General features: G+C 41.0%; 1 protein-coding gene across 1 annotated transcript in view; it reads right to left on the bottom strand.

The window, feature by feature from the left end:
- The window catches only part of LOC115084499 (serine/threonine-protein kinase Nek10-like), a 114425-nt gene that overhangs the window by 60116 nt on the left and 38367 nt on the right, over positions 1-15942 (bottom strand). The window contains exons 3-4 of the mRNA XM_029589437.1: positions 9004-9056; positions 8851-8906 (exon numbers count right to left, since the gene is read on the bottom strand). Of these exons, the coding sequence (XP_029445297.1) occupies positions 8851-8906; positions 9004-9056 (109 nt within the window). The remainder of the gene's footprint in view (positions 1-8850; positions 8907-9003; positions 9057-15942) is intronic.

Below are 15942 nucleotides of genomic sequence, written 5' to 3'. Positions count from 1 at the left end.
AATGTATTATAGTCTTACTCTTAAACAAACTATACTCTCTATGTCTAGCAGATTAAGCAAATAAGTATAATATTTTGAGGATAAAAAATCATGGCTATATTGTTATTGATTTAAGTTATAAGAGCTCACCATAAAAATGAAGAGAGCAATTGTAATTCTTATCATTCATGTGACAAGATATCCCATTGTGAGTGAAGTTTTTTTTTTATGGTATAAGACATGATATACTGCTTTGATTTGGCTCATCTACAGGAGGCTTTTGAATGAAAAGACATTTTAAATTATAAAAGACATGTGCAAATTATATTCCTGACAGTGGGTCTTATTCAGACAATTCATTTTCCTACCTTTTGCCTATGGAAAGAAATCTTTAGTGAATAAGAATCTCTGCTCTGAAATAAAATGAAACTTACTGTTTCAATTCTCTGCTTTTATCTCTTGTTTCGATGTAAATTTGCCTCTGTCATATAGCAAGAAATATTTGCAAATCAAAGCAACAGATTATTTCATCCTGCTGAGTTACTTCCTGATGAACTGGAACTAAGTTCAATTTGCATATTTGCTTACAGCACCATCACAATAAAACTTTGTCAGCCATTCCCATTTTGCCATCCAGAGAATGTCCCATAAAGAGAAATGTGTTAAAGGAGTAAGAATGCATGAATATGGTGAACAATATTATCACTGCAGCTGGAGAATAGAGTGATTGGGCACTATCTGGGAAACAGAATTACAGAAAAGATGAGAACATTGAGGGAAAGATGAGGAGAGGGTGAAAACGGATTGGAAGGAAGGGAAGAAAGAGGAAATGGAGAAGGCAGACATAAATTGGGTATATGGGAATTTTAGGGGTTTACAAGAGGAGCTCCCATTGGCTTGAAGGATTTATTTTTGCCTGAGAAAATTAGAAATTTCTTTGTTCTGAAAGCCTTTATAAGGCTGGCTAGAGAGGCCTGGTACCCTTGTATAACATTCTTTTTGGACAATAGTTGGGGAATGGAGTGGTAAACATGTGTGAAATGTCTATGGTAGGCCTTTCTACCTCCATGTAGTTGTAAATTTCCATGAGCCCAAAACAAATATCTCCATAAAATGACTTGAATATTGTTTACATGGCATGAGCAAAATATTTTAAGTCAGCTATGCCCAGATATTTAACAGTTTACCCAGGATTCGTATTGTTTTTATTATTGTTTGTGACTGTTTGTGTTAATTTTATGATTGTTAATCTGTAATCCATGTTGAACGAATTGGATTACACGGAATAAAAGATGTAAAAGTAAATAAATAAATAACATTTATGCAAAATCATGTTCAAGGTTTTCATTCTGTATAAATAATGTACTGTTAATTTGCAGTGACTGCTATATGAATCTCTCCAGCAAAAAAACCCCAAAAAACAGACTCATATTAGCAAGATGACAATCAGCTCTTGTTTTCTTCTATCTCTCCGGTCTAAATAAGCATCACAGGACAGTTAATGGAGCGCCTATTTAACATTTTAAGAAAGATATAGTCCACATAGGAAAGTCAGCAAATCTGCTCATAAGTTACACAAAATTTCAAAGCAAATTTACCTGCATGTGTTATTACCCCACCAAAACTGCTCTCACACAATTACACCTGCTAACCTGTGAGCTGAACATTTTCAGGAAAATTTTGGAGCAAATGTTTGAAAATCCAAAAGTATGTGCATAAGTCCAAACCCTTTCTCGACTCTGCCTCTGGGAATACCTCTGCTCAATCCGAGTAAATTTATATGCATACATGCCTGTGTATCAGACATGCAATTTTAAAATAAGACATTTCTGCATGTGTAACACAGTTTTACCTATGGAAATGCCTTTGAAGATTAACCTCCCTTTATCTAAGGAAAAGAAACCTAGACTCCTATCGCTTAGAAACATCTTTAGAGAGAAAATTACATTGAGCCTGTTTTCACTTTTACTGGAAATTAATGGCGTTATTTGTTTTATCTTTTTTTCTATTTTATAAGCATGTTTCAGTGCTTTTACATAAATATGAATTTCAGGAAAATAAATTATGCCTGTATAAGGCGTATTAATGTTAACAGAAATATGTGAGAAAAAGACAAGGGGTGCAAAGATGAGCAAGGGATGGGATCAGAGGAATAGAAAAACTAACAGTCAAACTGGATGAAATTTGAAATTATCAACTTTGAGAAGAGAAGGCTAAGAGAGAGGCATAATTACAGTATTCAAGTACCTGACAGTCACGAATAATGAGGAAGGACAGTTTGCATTAGCAGGTGAAAGGATGACAAGCAACCATGAGATATGCTTAAATTAGATTTCAGGAATTTCTGCAAGAGCCATATAGATAAAATGTGACTGAGGGAAATAGTATTGTCAAAAAAATATAAGGAAATCCAAAGCTAAAGAATCTAAATTTAGAACAGCCAACAAAATTACAGACTACCTTTCAGCAAAGACAATTTTTTCTTTAACAAATTAGATGTAGCATCTGGTTCAGTGATAAAATTACCTTTTTTATAGGTAATATTCAGAAGGCCACCAATCAAAACACTCAAGAGAGAATTAGAATGCTGTATTGGCTAGAGATGTGAATCGTGTCCTCGATCGTCTTAACGATCGATTTCGGCTGGGAGGGGGAGGGAATCGTATTGTTGCCGTTTGGGGGGGTAAAATATCGTGAAAAATCGTGAAAAATCGTAAAAAATCGAAAAAACGTAAAATCGCAAAACCGGCACATTAAAACCCCCTAAAACCCACCCCCGACCCTTTAAATTAAATCCCCCACCCTCCCGAACCCCCCCCCCAAATGACTTAAATAACCTGCGGGTCCAGCGGCGGTCCGGAACAGCAGCGGTCCGGAACGGGCTCCTGCTACTGAATCTTGTTGTCTTTGGCCGGCGCCATTTTCCAAAATGGCGCCGAAAAATGGCGGCGGCCATAGACGAACACGATTGGACGGCAGGAGGTCCTTCCGGACCCCCGCTGGACTTTTGGCAAGTCTTGTGGGGGTCAGGAGGCCCCCCCCAAGCTGGCCAAAAGTTCCTGGAGGTCCAGCGGGGGTCAGGGAGCGATTTCCCGCCGCGAATCGTTTTCGTACGGAAAATGGCGCCGGCCTTACGCGTATGGCCGGCGCCATTTTCCGTACGGAAAATGGCGCCGGCAGGAGATCGACTGCAGGAGGTCGTTCAGCGAGGCGCCGGAACCCTCGCTGAACGACCTCCTGCAGTCGATCTCCTGCCGGCGCCATTTTCCGTACGAAAACGATTCGCGGCGGGAAATCGCTCCCTGACCCCCGCTGGACCTCCAGGAACTTTTGGCCAGCTTGGGGGGGGCCTCCTGACCCCCACAAGACTTGCCAAAAGTCCAGCGGGGGTCCGGAAGGACCTCCTGCCGTCCAATCGTGTTCGTCTATGGCCGCCGCCATTTTTCGGCGCCATTTTGGAAAATGGCGCGGCCGAAGACAACAAGATTCAGTAGCAGGAGCCCGTTCCGGACCGCTGCCGTTCCGGACCGCCGCTGGACCCGCAGGTTATTTAAGTCATTTGGGGGGGGGTTCGGGAGGGTGGGGGATTTAATTTAAAGGGTCAGGGGTGGGTTTTAGGGGGTTTTAGTGTGCCGGCTCACGATTCTAACGATTTATAACGATAAATCGTTAGAATCTCTATTGTATTGTGTTCCATAACGGTTTAAGACGATATTAAAATTATCGGACGATAATTTTAATCGTCCTAAAACGATTCACATCCCTAGTATTCGCCAATGCCAAGATGTTGTCTATTATATTTATTAAAGAGCATGGCAACTATCAGCCCTAAGTAAAGAATTGTAAGATGTATCGTTTCTGTAGATATTACTAATAAATATGCAGTTCTTGCTGCCAATCAGAAAGGTCACACTATAGAAACCAAATTGCATGGAGAATAATAAATTGCAGTCATTAATTTCAATCTACTGCTTGAAAAAGTCCAGCAAGCCTGTGTCCTCCTGACAGATAAGCAAAATGCCATCAATGAATATACTTTAGTCCTGGAGAGTTTCAAACAAACTAAATGATGCAAAATACCCTGATTCTTTAGCCAAATATATGCAAACCATCATATGAATATTCATTGTGGTTCTTTGAAAAACCAAATCCATTTACTGGCCTAGAGAAACAGAGTTGTGCACCCCTAATAGATTTGAGGCATTCCAGGAGCAGGTTACCAGAATGATGTAGTCTCTGAACCACAAGGCCTACGCGGGGAACCTTAAGGACCTAAATATATACTACAGAAGAGAACAGTGATAAGAAGATAGAATAGAAACAGAAAAGAACTGCAAAAGTATAAATAATTCACATGAGGCAAGTATCTTTAAGTGGAAAGAAATTTCTAGAATAAAACATTATGGTATGAGACTGGGAAGGGGTAGACTGAGCAGTAACATTAGGTAAGGGTGGTAGATACATAGGATAGTCTTTCAATTGAGGTTGTGCAAGGCAAATTTTACCATTAAGTAAACTAGGCAGTTGCCTAGAAAGTGCCATAACTTTTCTTTTTTTTTTTTTTGGAAGGGGCATCAAGAATACTGAAATGAAGTGCTACCAACCATGAAATTCAGGAGAAATCCAATGCATCTTCTTTTCACATGTAATCTTTACATTCTAAAGGGTGTATTTCAAACCCTATTAATGGGCCGATACAGTAAAGTCCGCGGGAGAGTGGGCGAATGGCCACTCTCCTGTGCGCGCAATTCAGTATTCAAATTAGGGCCGGCAGTAAAAAGAGGCGCTAGGGACACTAGCGCATCCCTAGTGCCTCTTTTTGGACAGGAGCGGCAGCTGTCAGCGGGTTTGTCAGCCGACACTCAATTTTGCAGGCGTCGGTTCTCGAGTCCGCTGACAGCCACGGGTTCGGAAACCGGATGCCGGCAAAACTGAGCATCCGGTTTTCAACCCGCGAGCCGCTGGCCGACTTCAAATTTTTTTTTTTTTAAACTTTTTGTAACTTTCAGGACCTCCGACTTAATATCGTCGTGATATTAAGTCGGAGGGTGCAGAGAAAAGCAGTTTTTACTGCTTTTCTGTGCACTTTCCCAGTGCCCGGAGAAATTAACGCCTACCTTTGAAAGTAAAATGTGCAGCTTAGCTGCACATTTTCCATTCTGAATCGCACGGGAATACCTAATAGGGCCATCAACATGCATTTGCATGCTGCGGGCACTATTAGGCACTATTAGGTTCGTGGGGATTGGATGCGCGTTTTCGACCCCTTACTGAATAAGGGGTAACGCTAGCACGTCGAAAATGCATGTCCAATCGCGGGTTAACAGTGCGCTCCAGGGCAAAGGCGATTGGCGCCATTTTGCTTACTGGCAGCCGACGGCCCGAGTGAAGGAGATCGCTCCCGGACCCCCGCTGGACCCCCAGGGACTTTTGGCAAGTCTTGAGGGACACTCCTGACCCCCACAAGACTTGCCAAAAGTCCAGCGGGGGTCCGGGAGCGACCTCCTGCACTCCGGCTGTCGGATGCCAGTACTCAAAATGGCGCCGATCACCTTTGCCCTCACTATGTCACAGGTACATGTAAAATGGCTGCACAGATGGTGTTGATATGAGAGTTTTAGCTACCTAGATCATAGGATGATATTTCCAGGATTGCTGAGCAGAGATGGGAACCACTTGTCAAAGAAGGTATGCAGCATCTTTCAACACAGAATGGCAAACCTACTGAGGAGGGCTTTAAACTAGAATCATCGGGGATAGATGAACAAAACCTTAAGGTAAGTGAAACATTAAATACTCATATAGAAATTGGAAAAAAAGAAACTATGTACACTAATGCTCACAGAATGGGAAATAAAGTTCCAGATCTAGAGGCAGTCATAGAAGATGCAGAATTAAATATGAAAGCATCAATAAAAGCGATAAATAAAGATGGCTTCTATAAGTTACAAATTTTAAAAAGGTTAAAACCTTTTCTACACACAGGGGATTTCCATACAGTGCTTCAGGCACTTATATCACCGAAGTTGGATTATTGCAATGCCCTCTTGTTGGGAGTACCTTACTCAACTTTGCGCCCTTTGCAGCTATTGCAGAATGCAGCAGCGCGCTTACTAACCAACAAGAGGAAATATGACCATATTTCACCGGTTTTGAAGGAACTTCATTGGTTACCTATCCAGTCAAGAATACATTATAAATGTCTACTACTAATTCATAAATCAGTCTACGGAAACAATACGGAATGGTTAAATGCATCTTTATGTATCCACACCCCAGCTCGCAATCTAAGATCCTCAGGGAAAGCATTTCTAACAATACCATCTCCAAAAATAGCACATTTGAACTCAGTCAGAGAGAGATCTTTGGCCCTGGCTGGACCAAAAATTTGGAATGCATTACCTTTAGATATCAGAACTGAAACAAGCCTTCATAAGTTTAGAAAACTGATAAAAACCTGCTTATTTGAACAAGTGTTCAATGATCCATCTGGAACCAGTGGCTGATTATTTCCCAGACCACTAAGTCATAAATTTTAGTAGCTTAGCTTTACATTCAATAAATTGCGGGCTATTGATAGTCTGGGAGAGTAAGAAGGGGAGGGAGCTTTAAAGAGCTGAGAAAGGGATTAGATGGTTAGGAGTGCTTGGTATGCACTAACTCATGGTATGTTAGTTTTATTTTCATTTTCCATATTCATGATAGTCCTAAGCCTAGGTTGTAGTTATTAATTTTATTAGCTTATCAGGTTTTATTTTATTGTATTAGAGTTATAGTTTTAATGTATTTTAGTCTTAATTTTAGATTGTATTCTATTGTATTAGATTTATAGTTTTTTGATTGTTTTATTATGATTGTATTGTGATATATTTTTTGCATTGTTAACCGACTTGATATCTGTTGAGGAAAGTCGGTATATAAAAAGATGTAAATAAATAAATAAATACGCTGATTTAGATATAGTAGCTTTCATGAAGATCTGGTACATGGGAAACCATATAGTTATACCCAGCTACAATCTATTCGGGAAGGACTGAGTAGCACAGAAAGGAGAAGACATGGTATTATATATAAAGAACAGTATTAGAACAACAGCATCATTGGGCTTACGATATAAGGAGGTCTCAGGACATACTGTTGGTTAATCTGGAAGGAGGGAATGGAACATCTATTTATATTGGTATAATATAGAGATTTCCATCATAGACAGAGGAGATGGATAGAGATTAAATGGAGGATATTCACAGGATTGCTATGAAAGGGAAGGTGTTGCTGCTACAGATTTTTAATCTTCTAGATGTTGATTGGGACATCCCAACTGCAATATTTTGTATAAGCGGGGAGATCCTGGATTCTCTGCAGGAAGAACCATTCTGTCAACTGGTAACGGAAACCACATGGGAAGGGGCAGTAATGGACCTGGTGCTTCCAATGGGGACAGTATTTCTAATGTTGTAATGGATGATCATCTAGGAACCAGTGCCCACGGGATGGTGTGGTTCAATATTAGGATGCAAGAGGTGAAGATTCACTCTAAGGTGACGGTCCTAAACTTCAGAAAAACTAACATTCTCAAAGTGGGAGAGTATCTTAAGGAATTATTACCTGGATGGGAAAATCTAGGGGACTTAGAAGGGCAGTGGGTAAAACTAAAAGGAGATATAAGGGCACCTAATCTTTATGTTAGGAATGTAAATAAAGGGAAGAGAAAAAAAGAGACTGTTTCTCAGGAGGGCAGTTGGTTTAAATTGTCAGTTAGGAAATAAAATCCTGATTAGAAAAGATAATAATCTTGACTTGCTGTACTTTATTTTCTGTTTGTGTTTGTTTGAATTGTGTGTTTTTATTATTTTATGAATATTATTATTGTATTTATGAAATCTTGTAACCATCCAAGGCTATTAGTGGTCCTATATTTCTTCAGAAAAGCAAGAGAGCTAAATATCTCTAGCTCAGTCATAGATACCAAGGGATGCCCCTTCTCCAGTCCCTGACGTGAATCCTTCTTGATGGAGTTATATGCCCTCCTCCCTGCAGGTTTCTTCATTCCCACAGTCTCCCCATTTACGTATCTCAAACTCAATAACCTCCACAAGAGGCAAGAGTGATCCACAGTTGCTCCTGCCCCACCAGTGCAGTTTCTCATAATAGCAAAAGCCATTTAGCATACAACAAAATAGAGCTGCAAATCAGGAATCTGGGAGGTCTGCAGGGGTCCATGAGGGGTGGCATAGAGCCTGGGGAATGCTAAGGGGGTCTTTCTATAAATGTTGGCTAAGGTTATTTATTTTTATAATGACAGTGGCATAAGAAACAAAAGAAAAACAGACTCACAAGTTATCCATCTAAATGGCTTAAACAGCATATTGAGGATATTGAGCCTCTTATCCAACTAAAGTATAGCCGGATATGTTGTTATCCATCTATTATTTAGCCAGATATAAAAGGGGCATTTTGGGGGTGTTCTGGGGGAATTTTCAGGGAGGGGTCACATTATCCGGCTAACTTAGCTGAATATCGGGTATATCCAGCTAAGTTATCCATCCTTTGTGGCCGTATAACTTTAGACTTAACCATATATATTCAAAAAAGAATATATCCGGTTACGTTACAGTCCAGTCAAAAAAAAAATCATTGTGGGCATGTCTCCCACCTTCCTCCCACTCAATTTGCAAAGGCCCATTTAAAGCAAAATAAAAAATATTGGCAATGGGAGAACCCCTTCCCCCTCCCCTAGCCCCTACTCCAACTTCCCGTTAAACTGTAACTATAGCCGGATAAGTTGTCCACTAAATGTCCTACTCGATATGGACTCCTATTTGTCTATGCAGTACAGGTGAATGGCTTCTTTAAAAAAATTCTGCAATTTACCTTTTAGAAGTTGAATTGTAATAACCACTTTCTTCTAGAACCTCTTCAATCATGGTCTACAATCAAGAAAACATAAATGAAGTAACATGGTACATCTTATTTAAACATAGTAACATAAAATATTTTTTTCATAGAAAATTCAACAACTCTGACCTGCATCTGTTCATATGTTAATCCCTCTTCAAATTCAAAATTGCTTGGAATGCCTGGAAAAGTAAAAATTATACAAAATAGTTTGACAATTAAATTTAAATGTAAGCTTTACATTTCAGTTTCTTAGAATAATAGTTATATCTTCCAGGCCAACTGTTTAGCTTATGGAATTTCCATATTTCTTCTTGCCCTGCTAGGGACATTATTTTTACGCCTAGAGGAAGCAATTTTCAAAAGCTCACTTACACAGGTAAAGTGCATTTACATGTGTAAAACCCACTTTTAAGCATGTAAATGCTTTTGAAAATCAGGCCCAATGCACTTTAGCTAATTTAATCATACATTTATATGGATTCCGCAGATAAAATTCACCTCTCAAAGTAATATATTTTTAAAAACCCCTTCCACCTATTTTGCATCAGCCTAAATAGATCAGGGAAAATCCAAAACTTTTGACTCAAAAATAAGCTATTTTTAGCTTTTAATATTGAAATGATAGGCCAGGTCAAACTGGTGGAGGAGTAATACTATGGGCCAGATTTTTAATATTACGCGCGGGGGGGGGGGGGGGTACATTTGTGCACGCTACTAGGCATGTAAGGGGGGTGCACACTTGTGCACCTTGCGCACGCCGAGCCCTAGGGGAGGCCCGATGGCTTTCCCTGTTTCCTCCAAGGCTGCTCCAATTTCGGAGTGGCCTTGGAAGGAACTTTTTTTTTGGTCCCCCCCACCTTTCCCTCTCTTCCCCTATCTAACCCACCCCCCAGCCCTACCTAAATCCCCACCTACCTTATTTTGTTGAGTTATACCTGCCCCGCTGTGTCGGGGCACTTGGCCATGCCCCCGGACCACCACCATGCTCCCAGAAATGCCCCCGGTCTGTGGCCCCACCCACTTCCCTGCCCCAGGACTGCCCCTTTTTCAAAGCCCCGGGACATACACGCATCCCGGAGCTTGCGCACGCCACCGAGCCTTCCTACTTAATCAGATATCTTTGAAAGATATCTGGTCAAGTAGCTCTGACCCCCTCCCCCCAAAAAACCCCCACAGAAGTAAAGAGGTCTGTGGCCTGAATTCCTCCCTTTCCCCATCAAATTTCATAGAAGGCTCTGTTGGGCCATGCACCCCCACCCTACATCCCCTCCTAAATGTCTAAGCAGATTACATAAATACATGCATAAAATATTGTGAGTTTCCTCTCTGTAAACCGTTGTGATGGTACTTAACTAAACGATGGTATAGAAAAGATTTTAAATAAAAAATAAATAAATAAATAAATCATATCCAAACAGCAAATATAATCAAAATAAAAACAACATTAAAACATAACATTTTACAAATAAAATCACCATACTTAAAACATCAAGGATTTTTGGGGAGTCCTATCTGGCTATGAGGGTCATTAATCAACTTGCGTTATGGCATTTTTCGCATGCGTTAAGGCGTTTTTCACATGCGGAAATGCCTTAACACATTCAAAAAGCACCATAACATATGATGTGATGCTAATTTTTAAAAGGGGAGGGATTGGGGCAGAGTCAGGGATTTTGTGAAAGTGGGCTGGCTTCTCACTTTGCGAAGCTATAACGCACAATATCGCACAGTTTTAACACCGAAACTAACTACACCTTTTTCATTAGTTTTAAGCTTTGTGATGTCATGCGATATGCCCATAATGCAAATTGTGATCTTTTCGCAAATTCCACTTTAGGCATTTTTAGGCCTGAAATGGGGGGGGGGGGGGGGAGAGAGAGAGAGAGCACCTAGCAATAAGTCCCTCCTAGAACTTAGGTATTTATACCTCTATAGGAGGCCCACCTGGTGACTCGAGGTGAAGTTTAGGTAGTAGTGAGAAGTTAGGGGCCACTTTGACATGCAGAGTGAGATGTACGAACAGAACAGTAGGCTCTTGTGAGGACTTGATGTACTTCGGAGTGAGGAAACTCACACAAAGATGAGATTTGTTCAATGTTCTCTCAACCATCTCATCTTTGTGTGAGTTTTCTCACTCCGAAGTACATCAAGTCTTCACAAGAGTGTACTGATCTGTTCGTACATCACACTCTGAATGTTAAAGTGGCCCCTAACTTTGAGTCACTAGGTGGGCCTCCTATAGAGATATAAATACCTAAATACTAGAAGGGCCTTATAGGTAGGTTCTCTCTCTCTCTGTGGTGAAATGAGCACTTTTCAGCATTATTGTGGTATTACTGCAAAGTGCGAAAAGTTAATGCAATTTGCAGTAATACCTATACGAAGCGCTAAGATAAAGCATATTGCGATAAATAGGCTATTACCATAAAACATGCCCTTTTTTATATCGCATGCAATATTTACTGCTTTTTGATAAATCTCAGCCTACGCTAACTAGACAACTTTAGACTTGCATCAGAGCTTTGTGTGGCAGATAACTTCCTACTTAATCAGATATCTTTGAAAGATATCCGATCAAGTAGCTCTGACTCCCTCCCCCCATAAACCCCGACGTAAAGGGGTCTGTGGCCTGAATTCCTCCCTTTCCCTATCAAATTTCATAGAAGGCTCTGTTGGGCCATGCACCCCCCACCCTACATCCCCTCCTAAATGTCTAAATTGTTCCAGGGTCCACAGATCAGGACCCCCCAACTCCTCCTTCCATGCAAAGCAGCTCATACATTCCTAATCCTATGTAAATAAAATAATGCAACTGACTTAGAATTTTGTCAGCCATGTTATTCTATGTATACCTTTTGGATAACTGTTAGTCTACTGTGGAAGCCCCAAGATCCTAATGTGGGTCCTGATGCTCCCATGGTAGATTTAAAGAGGCCTGCAGCCCAACTTGGCACCTCTTATCAGAAAGCTAAAAATCACCAGGGGTCTTATTAGATGCCCATGATTACCCCATAGCCACCAATCAAGGCTGCCCCACCAAAAAAAAAAAAAAGAAAAAGAGAAGTATCCACACGATGACACCTCCTCCCAGTCACCCAGCTCCTTAATGCTCGAAACACCTCTCCCAAATAGTCATCCCCCGTTCCATCTTTCCAATATTAAAATAGTCCCCCCACAACTCCCCCTGCCCTTCCCCTTTCCAATATAAAATAGGCCAGAAGGGTCCCCATCAACCCCCCACCCCCTCAAAAGGCCAAAAATAACAGTGACAGCCTACTAGCACTCCTACCCCCCCCCCCCTAACATTTTCCAAAATGGTGCCACCCATGCCTGCTTCTTCCATCCTGTAACTTCTAGAGAAGGTAACAGCTATTTCTTCCTTCTTGCTCTGTGACTCTGTGAAAAGCCCCAGTCCAAGTGTTAACCAGAGTTTTTATAACCTTTCCCTAATCCATGCTCATAAGGGCGGCAACAATTTGTCTGTCAAACAGTTGTTTGTAACACCCACTGACCAAATGATGACATTAATACAACTCTTCTAGGATTTCCCTTAGGAGGAAACTATCACCTTCACACAATACATCATCAGTATTTTACACTCTGATACACTAATATATTTGAAATCAGAGTTCTTCACAGTGAGATGGGAAAATCTTTACAAAATGCTTCAAAACAATGCCATAAACATATACATACTAAGGTAATTGACTGTTTTCTTGCCTTTAGTAAAGTAAATATAACTGTGGAGCATATCTTTTCTTTACTCATTTTGACCTCTCAAGAGCTATGCTGTAAGATCAAATGGAGAAGGATCTTCCATTATTATTGGAACTTGGTGTAGGAGACCTGGAACTATTGCAAATTATAGAGGGTAATCTATGCTCGGTCTCATCAAATCTGCATGCTAGGATCTTCTTGGCCAATCTGGGGCAACTAACACTACTTGAACTTTCTCCTTTTCCACTTTTCTTAGAATGCATCCTATCAAGCACCAAGGTGTGGAAACATAAACTAATTCTTTCTTTGGCCAAGTTTGTACTAATGCATCAATTCCAGTGGTGCCAAACTCTTTGTATCGGCTGTAAAAAAAAAAAAACATTGTAATTTTGCATTCTTGTGAGTTGCCATTAAGACTAACTGAAGTGTGCCCCATCTCTTTACTATTTTCTGAATGGCTTCATTGCTCAATTCACATTCACTTGGATCTAGGAAATTTCTGCTTAGAAAATCTGCCTTTACATTTTCTGTCCCAGCAATGTGCAAAGCTGAAATTTGTTGTAGATTGTTTTCTGTCCATGGAAAGAGAAGAGTCATCTCTTCTGAAATCCCTTGACTTTGGATTCCTCATTGTTTGTTTATATATGTCACTCCCATTGCAAGTTGTACAGCCTTTCCTTTCAGAGTTGGCAGAAAATGAAGGTAATGCCAATCAAATCGCTCTCCAATCTGTTGATCAACCAAAAGGCCTCTGAATTCACTGACCTGGAGACACTCATTTTGACAATCCATTAATCCATTAAACTTGCATCTGTACAGCTATCCATGATGAGAGTTTTAGTAATTCTCCTTATGCCAGATTTGCTTTGTTTGACCCTCAAAAGAGACTCTTTTTCATCGACTATGGGAGAAGACAAAAACTGTAATTTTGTTGCTGGGGTCTCCAACATGATAGTAGAGCACATTGAAGGGGGGTCTCATGTGCGCTGTTGCCCAAGGCACTAAATCTATGATTGCTGCCATTGAAATCATTAGTTGAAAATAGTCCCATGCCCTTGGAGCATCCAGCTTGATGAATTTCTTCATTTGGCCGATAATTTAACAGACAAAAGGATAGAAAAGATTTACTTTTCTTTCCTTTGTTTTGAAAAATACTCCAAAAATTCTATTGATTGAGATGGTTTTAGATTGTTTTCATATAATTGACTATCCAATCTAATCTCTCTAAAATTTCCAGTACCTTGGATGTTACTTTGATTCTTTCTTGAAGAGACTTTGCTCTAATTAAACAATTGTCCATATATGAATGAACCATTATTCCCTTCTTTTCTTAAGAAGGCTGCAACTGCCAACATTACTTTGGCAAACGATCTTAGAGCAGTTGCTAACCTGAAAGGCATAGCTCTAAACTGATAATGCTTTCCAGTTATGCAGAAGTGAAGAAATCTCTGTTGATTTTCCTTTATTTGAATATAAAAGTGTGACTTTTTGAGACCCAGGAATGTTAAAATCTCATCTTTCTGGACTAATAATATAACTGAACAAAGAGTTTCCAATCAAAAATGTAGGACATTTAAACTTCTGTTAATCTCTTTTAGATCTAGTACAGGTCAGTGTGTTCCGTCTTTCTTTGTTATGATGAGGTAAATAGACTAACAATCCTGTCCTTGCTCTTGGCAAGGTACAGGACAGATGGTATGAGGCTTTAGTAATTTGATCGTTTCTTGAACTGCACTCTTTGTGGGAGTCATAAATGGTGACACTATGAATGTCTGCTAGCTCCAAAGAATAACCAGCATAGGACAGCTGGAGGAGGAGGAGTGCCAAGATAGTGAGATGCACTATAACGAACAGCACTATGGGAAGCCATTTCCTGCCATGAAGAAAGGCCTAGAAGCCTGCTGCTGCCAAAATCCAGCTGTTGTACTCAAGAGGAGGGTTCTCCTGTGCGTATGAAGTGGTGCCATGGTGAGGAGGAGTGCTGCAGTGAACTTGCAGGAGCTCAGTCAGTGCAATAGAAGTGCCACACTCAGGATCGAAGATGAGGGAGGTCCGCTGCCACCATAGTGGTACCCCACTGGAAGATTAAGGAGCATGGCTGCTACGGAAAGCCAGATCCTGCCATGTGGAGGGGCCTGGAAGAGCCAGAAGCTCAGTCTCATGGATGAGAAGAGGAGGAGGGCTGCGGCAGTGAATATCAGGGGAAGATGGGGGAAGATGGACAGCACTGGATGGGACCATAGAGGGAGGGAGGGCCGGTGGCAATGGGGGAGAAGCTGGGCAGAAGGGAAAGGACCTTGGATGATGTCAGGAGGGAGAGGACAGGGGACCAAGGGGTGAAGACATGAGAACTGGAACACGGGGGAAGGCAGAAGGAAGAGGATAAAGACAGAGAAGGGGACAGAGGACAGAAGGGAAGGAATGAGGTCAGGGCCTTAAAGGGATTCACTGAATCCCCTGCCTTAAATGCATTCTTTTTTAATTTTTTTTATTTTGCAGCTTTGTTTTTCCAAGCAGGGCGACAACATTTCTCATGCCCGTTATCAGCAGCAGCACTACACAGGGCAGAAGGCAGGGACCTTGTTCCTGCCTTCTGCCTTGTGCTGTGCTGCTGGCTGTGCTTGTTTAAGTCAGGCAGCTCGTGCAGAGCAAAGAGGAAAAGGACACGTGGGCACTAGAGGAGAGGAGGCAGAGGCATGGCAACAGCAGCAGAAAAAAATCAGCATCTGTCCTCCTGGGCTGTTAGGAAGTATCAGTGGTGGTGGCATGGCAGCTACAGCTCTAAAGGGTAACCCCTGCTCTGAAGTCTCGGTACCGGCTTTGAGCTTTATAAAGCCTATAGGATACCTTGCTTCTATCTTCTGGCCAACGTTGAGGTCTGGATTCCCCCAAACTCTTTTCCAGTCTGTATGGTTCCTCTCCAAATAACCGCTGTCCCTTGAATGGTAATTTACAGAAGCAAATCTTAGACCATGAATCTGCTGCCAAATATCTAAGCCATAGATGTCATCTAGCCCTTACTGATAAAGCTAAAGCCCGTGAGGAAAGTCTTATGAGGTCATATAAAACATCTGTTAGATAAGCTGCTGCCAATTCTAGCCTTGCAGTCTTTTCTTCCTCTGAAAGCTGTTGAATCCAGCGTAAGAGAGCTCTAGATACATAATTTAAACAGATTGCTCCCTGAATAGTAGAGCTATTTGATGAAAAAGCATGCTTTAATAAACTGTAAGTTCTATATTTTTTTTTGTCCTGTGTGTCTTTTAGGATGCCCCACCTTCTATTGAAATTGTAGCGTTTCGGATCACAGTGGAAACCAAAGCATCTACTCTTGGAATTTGAAATAAGTGA

Source organism: Rhinatrema bivittatum, chromosome 2 (assembly GCF_901001135.1).
Source record: "Rhinatrema bivittatum chromosome 2, aRhiBiv1.1, whole genome shotgun sequence".
Lineage (NCBI taxonomy): Eukaryota > Metazoa > Chordata > Amphibia > Gymnophiona > Rhinatrematidae > Rhinatrema > Rhinatrema bivittatum.
Note: the sequence above shows the minus strand (reverse complement) of the source record. Positions and strands in the feature narration are given on the sequence as shown.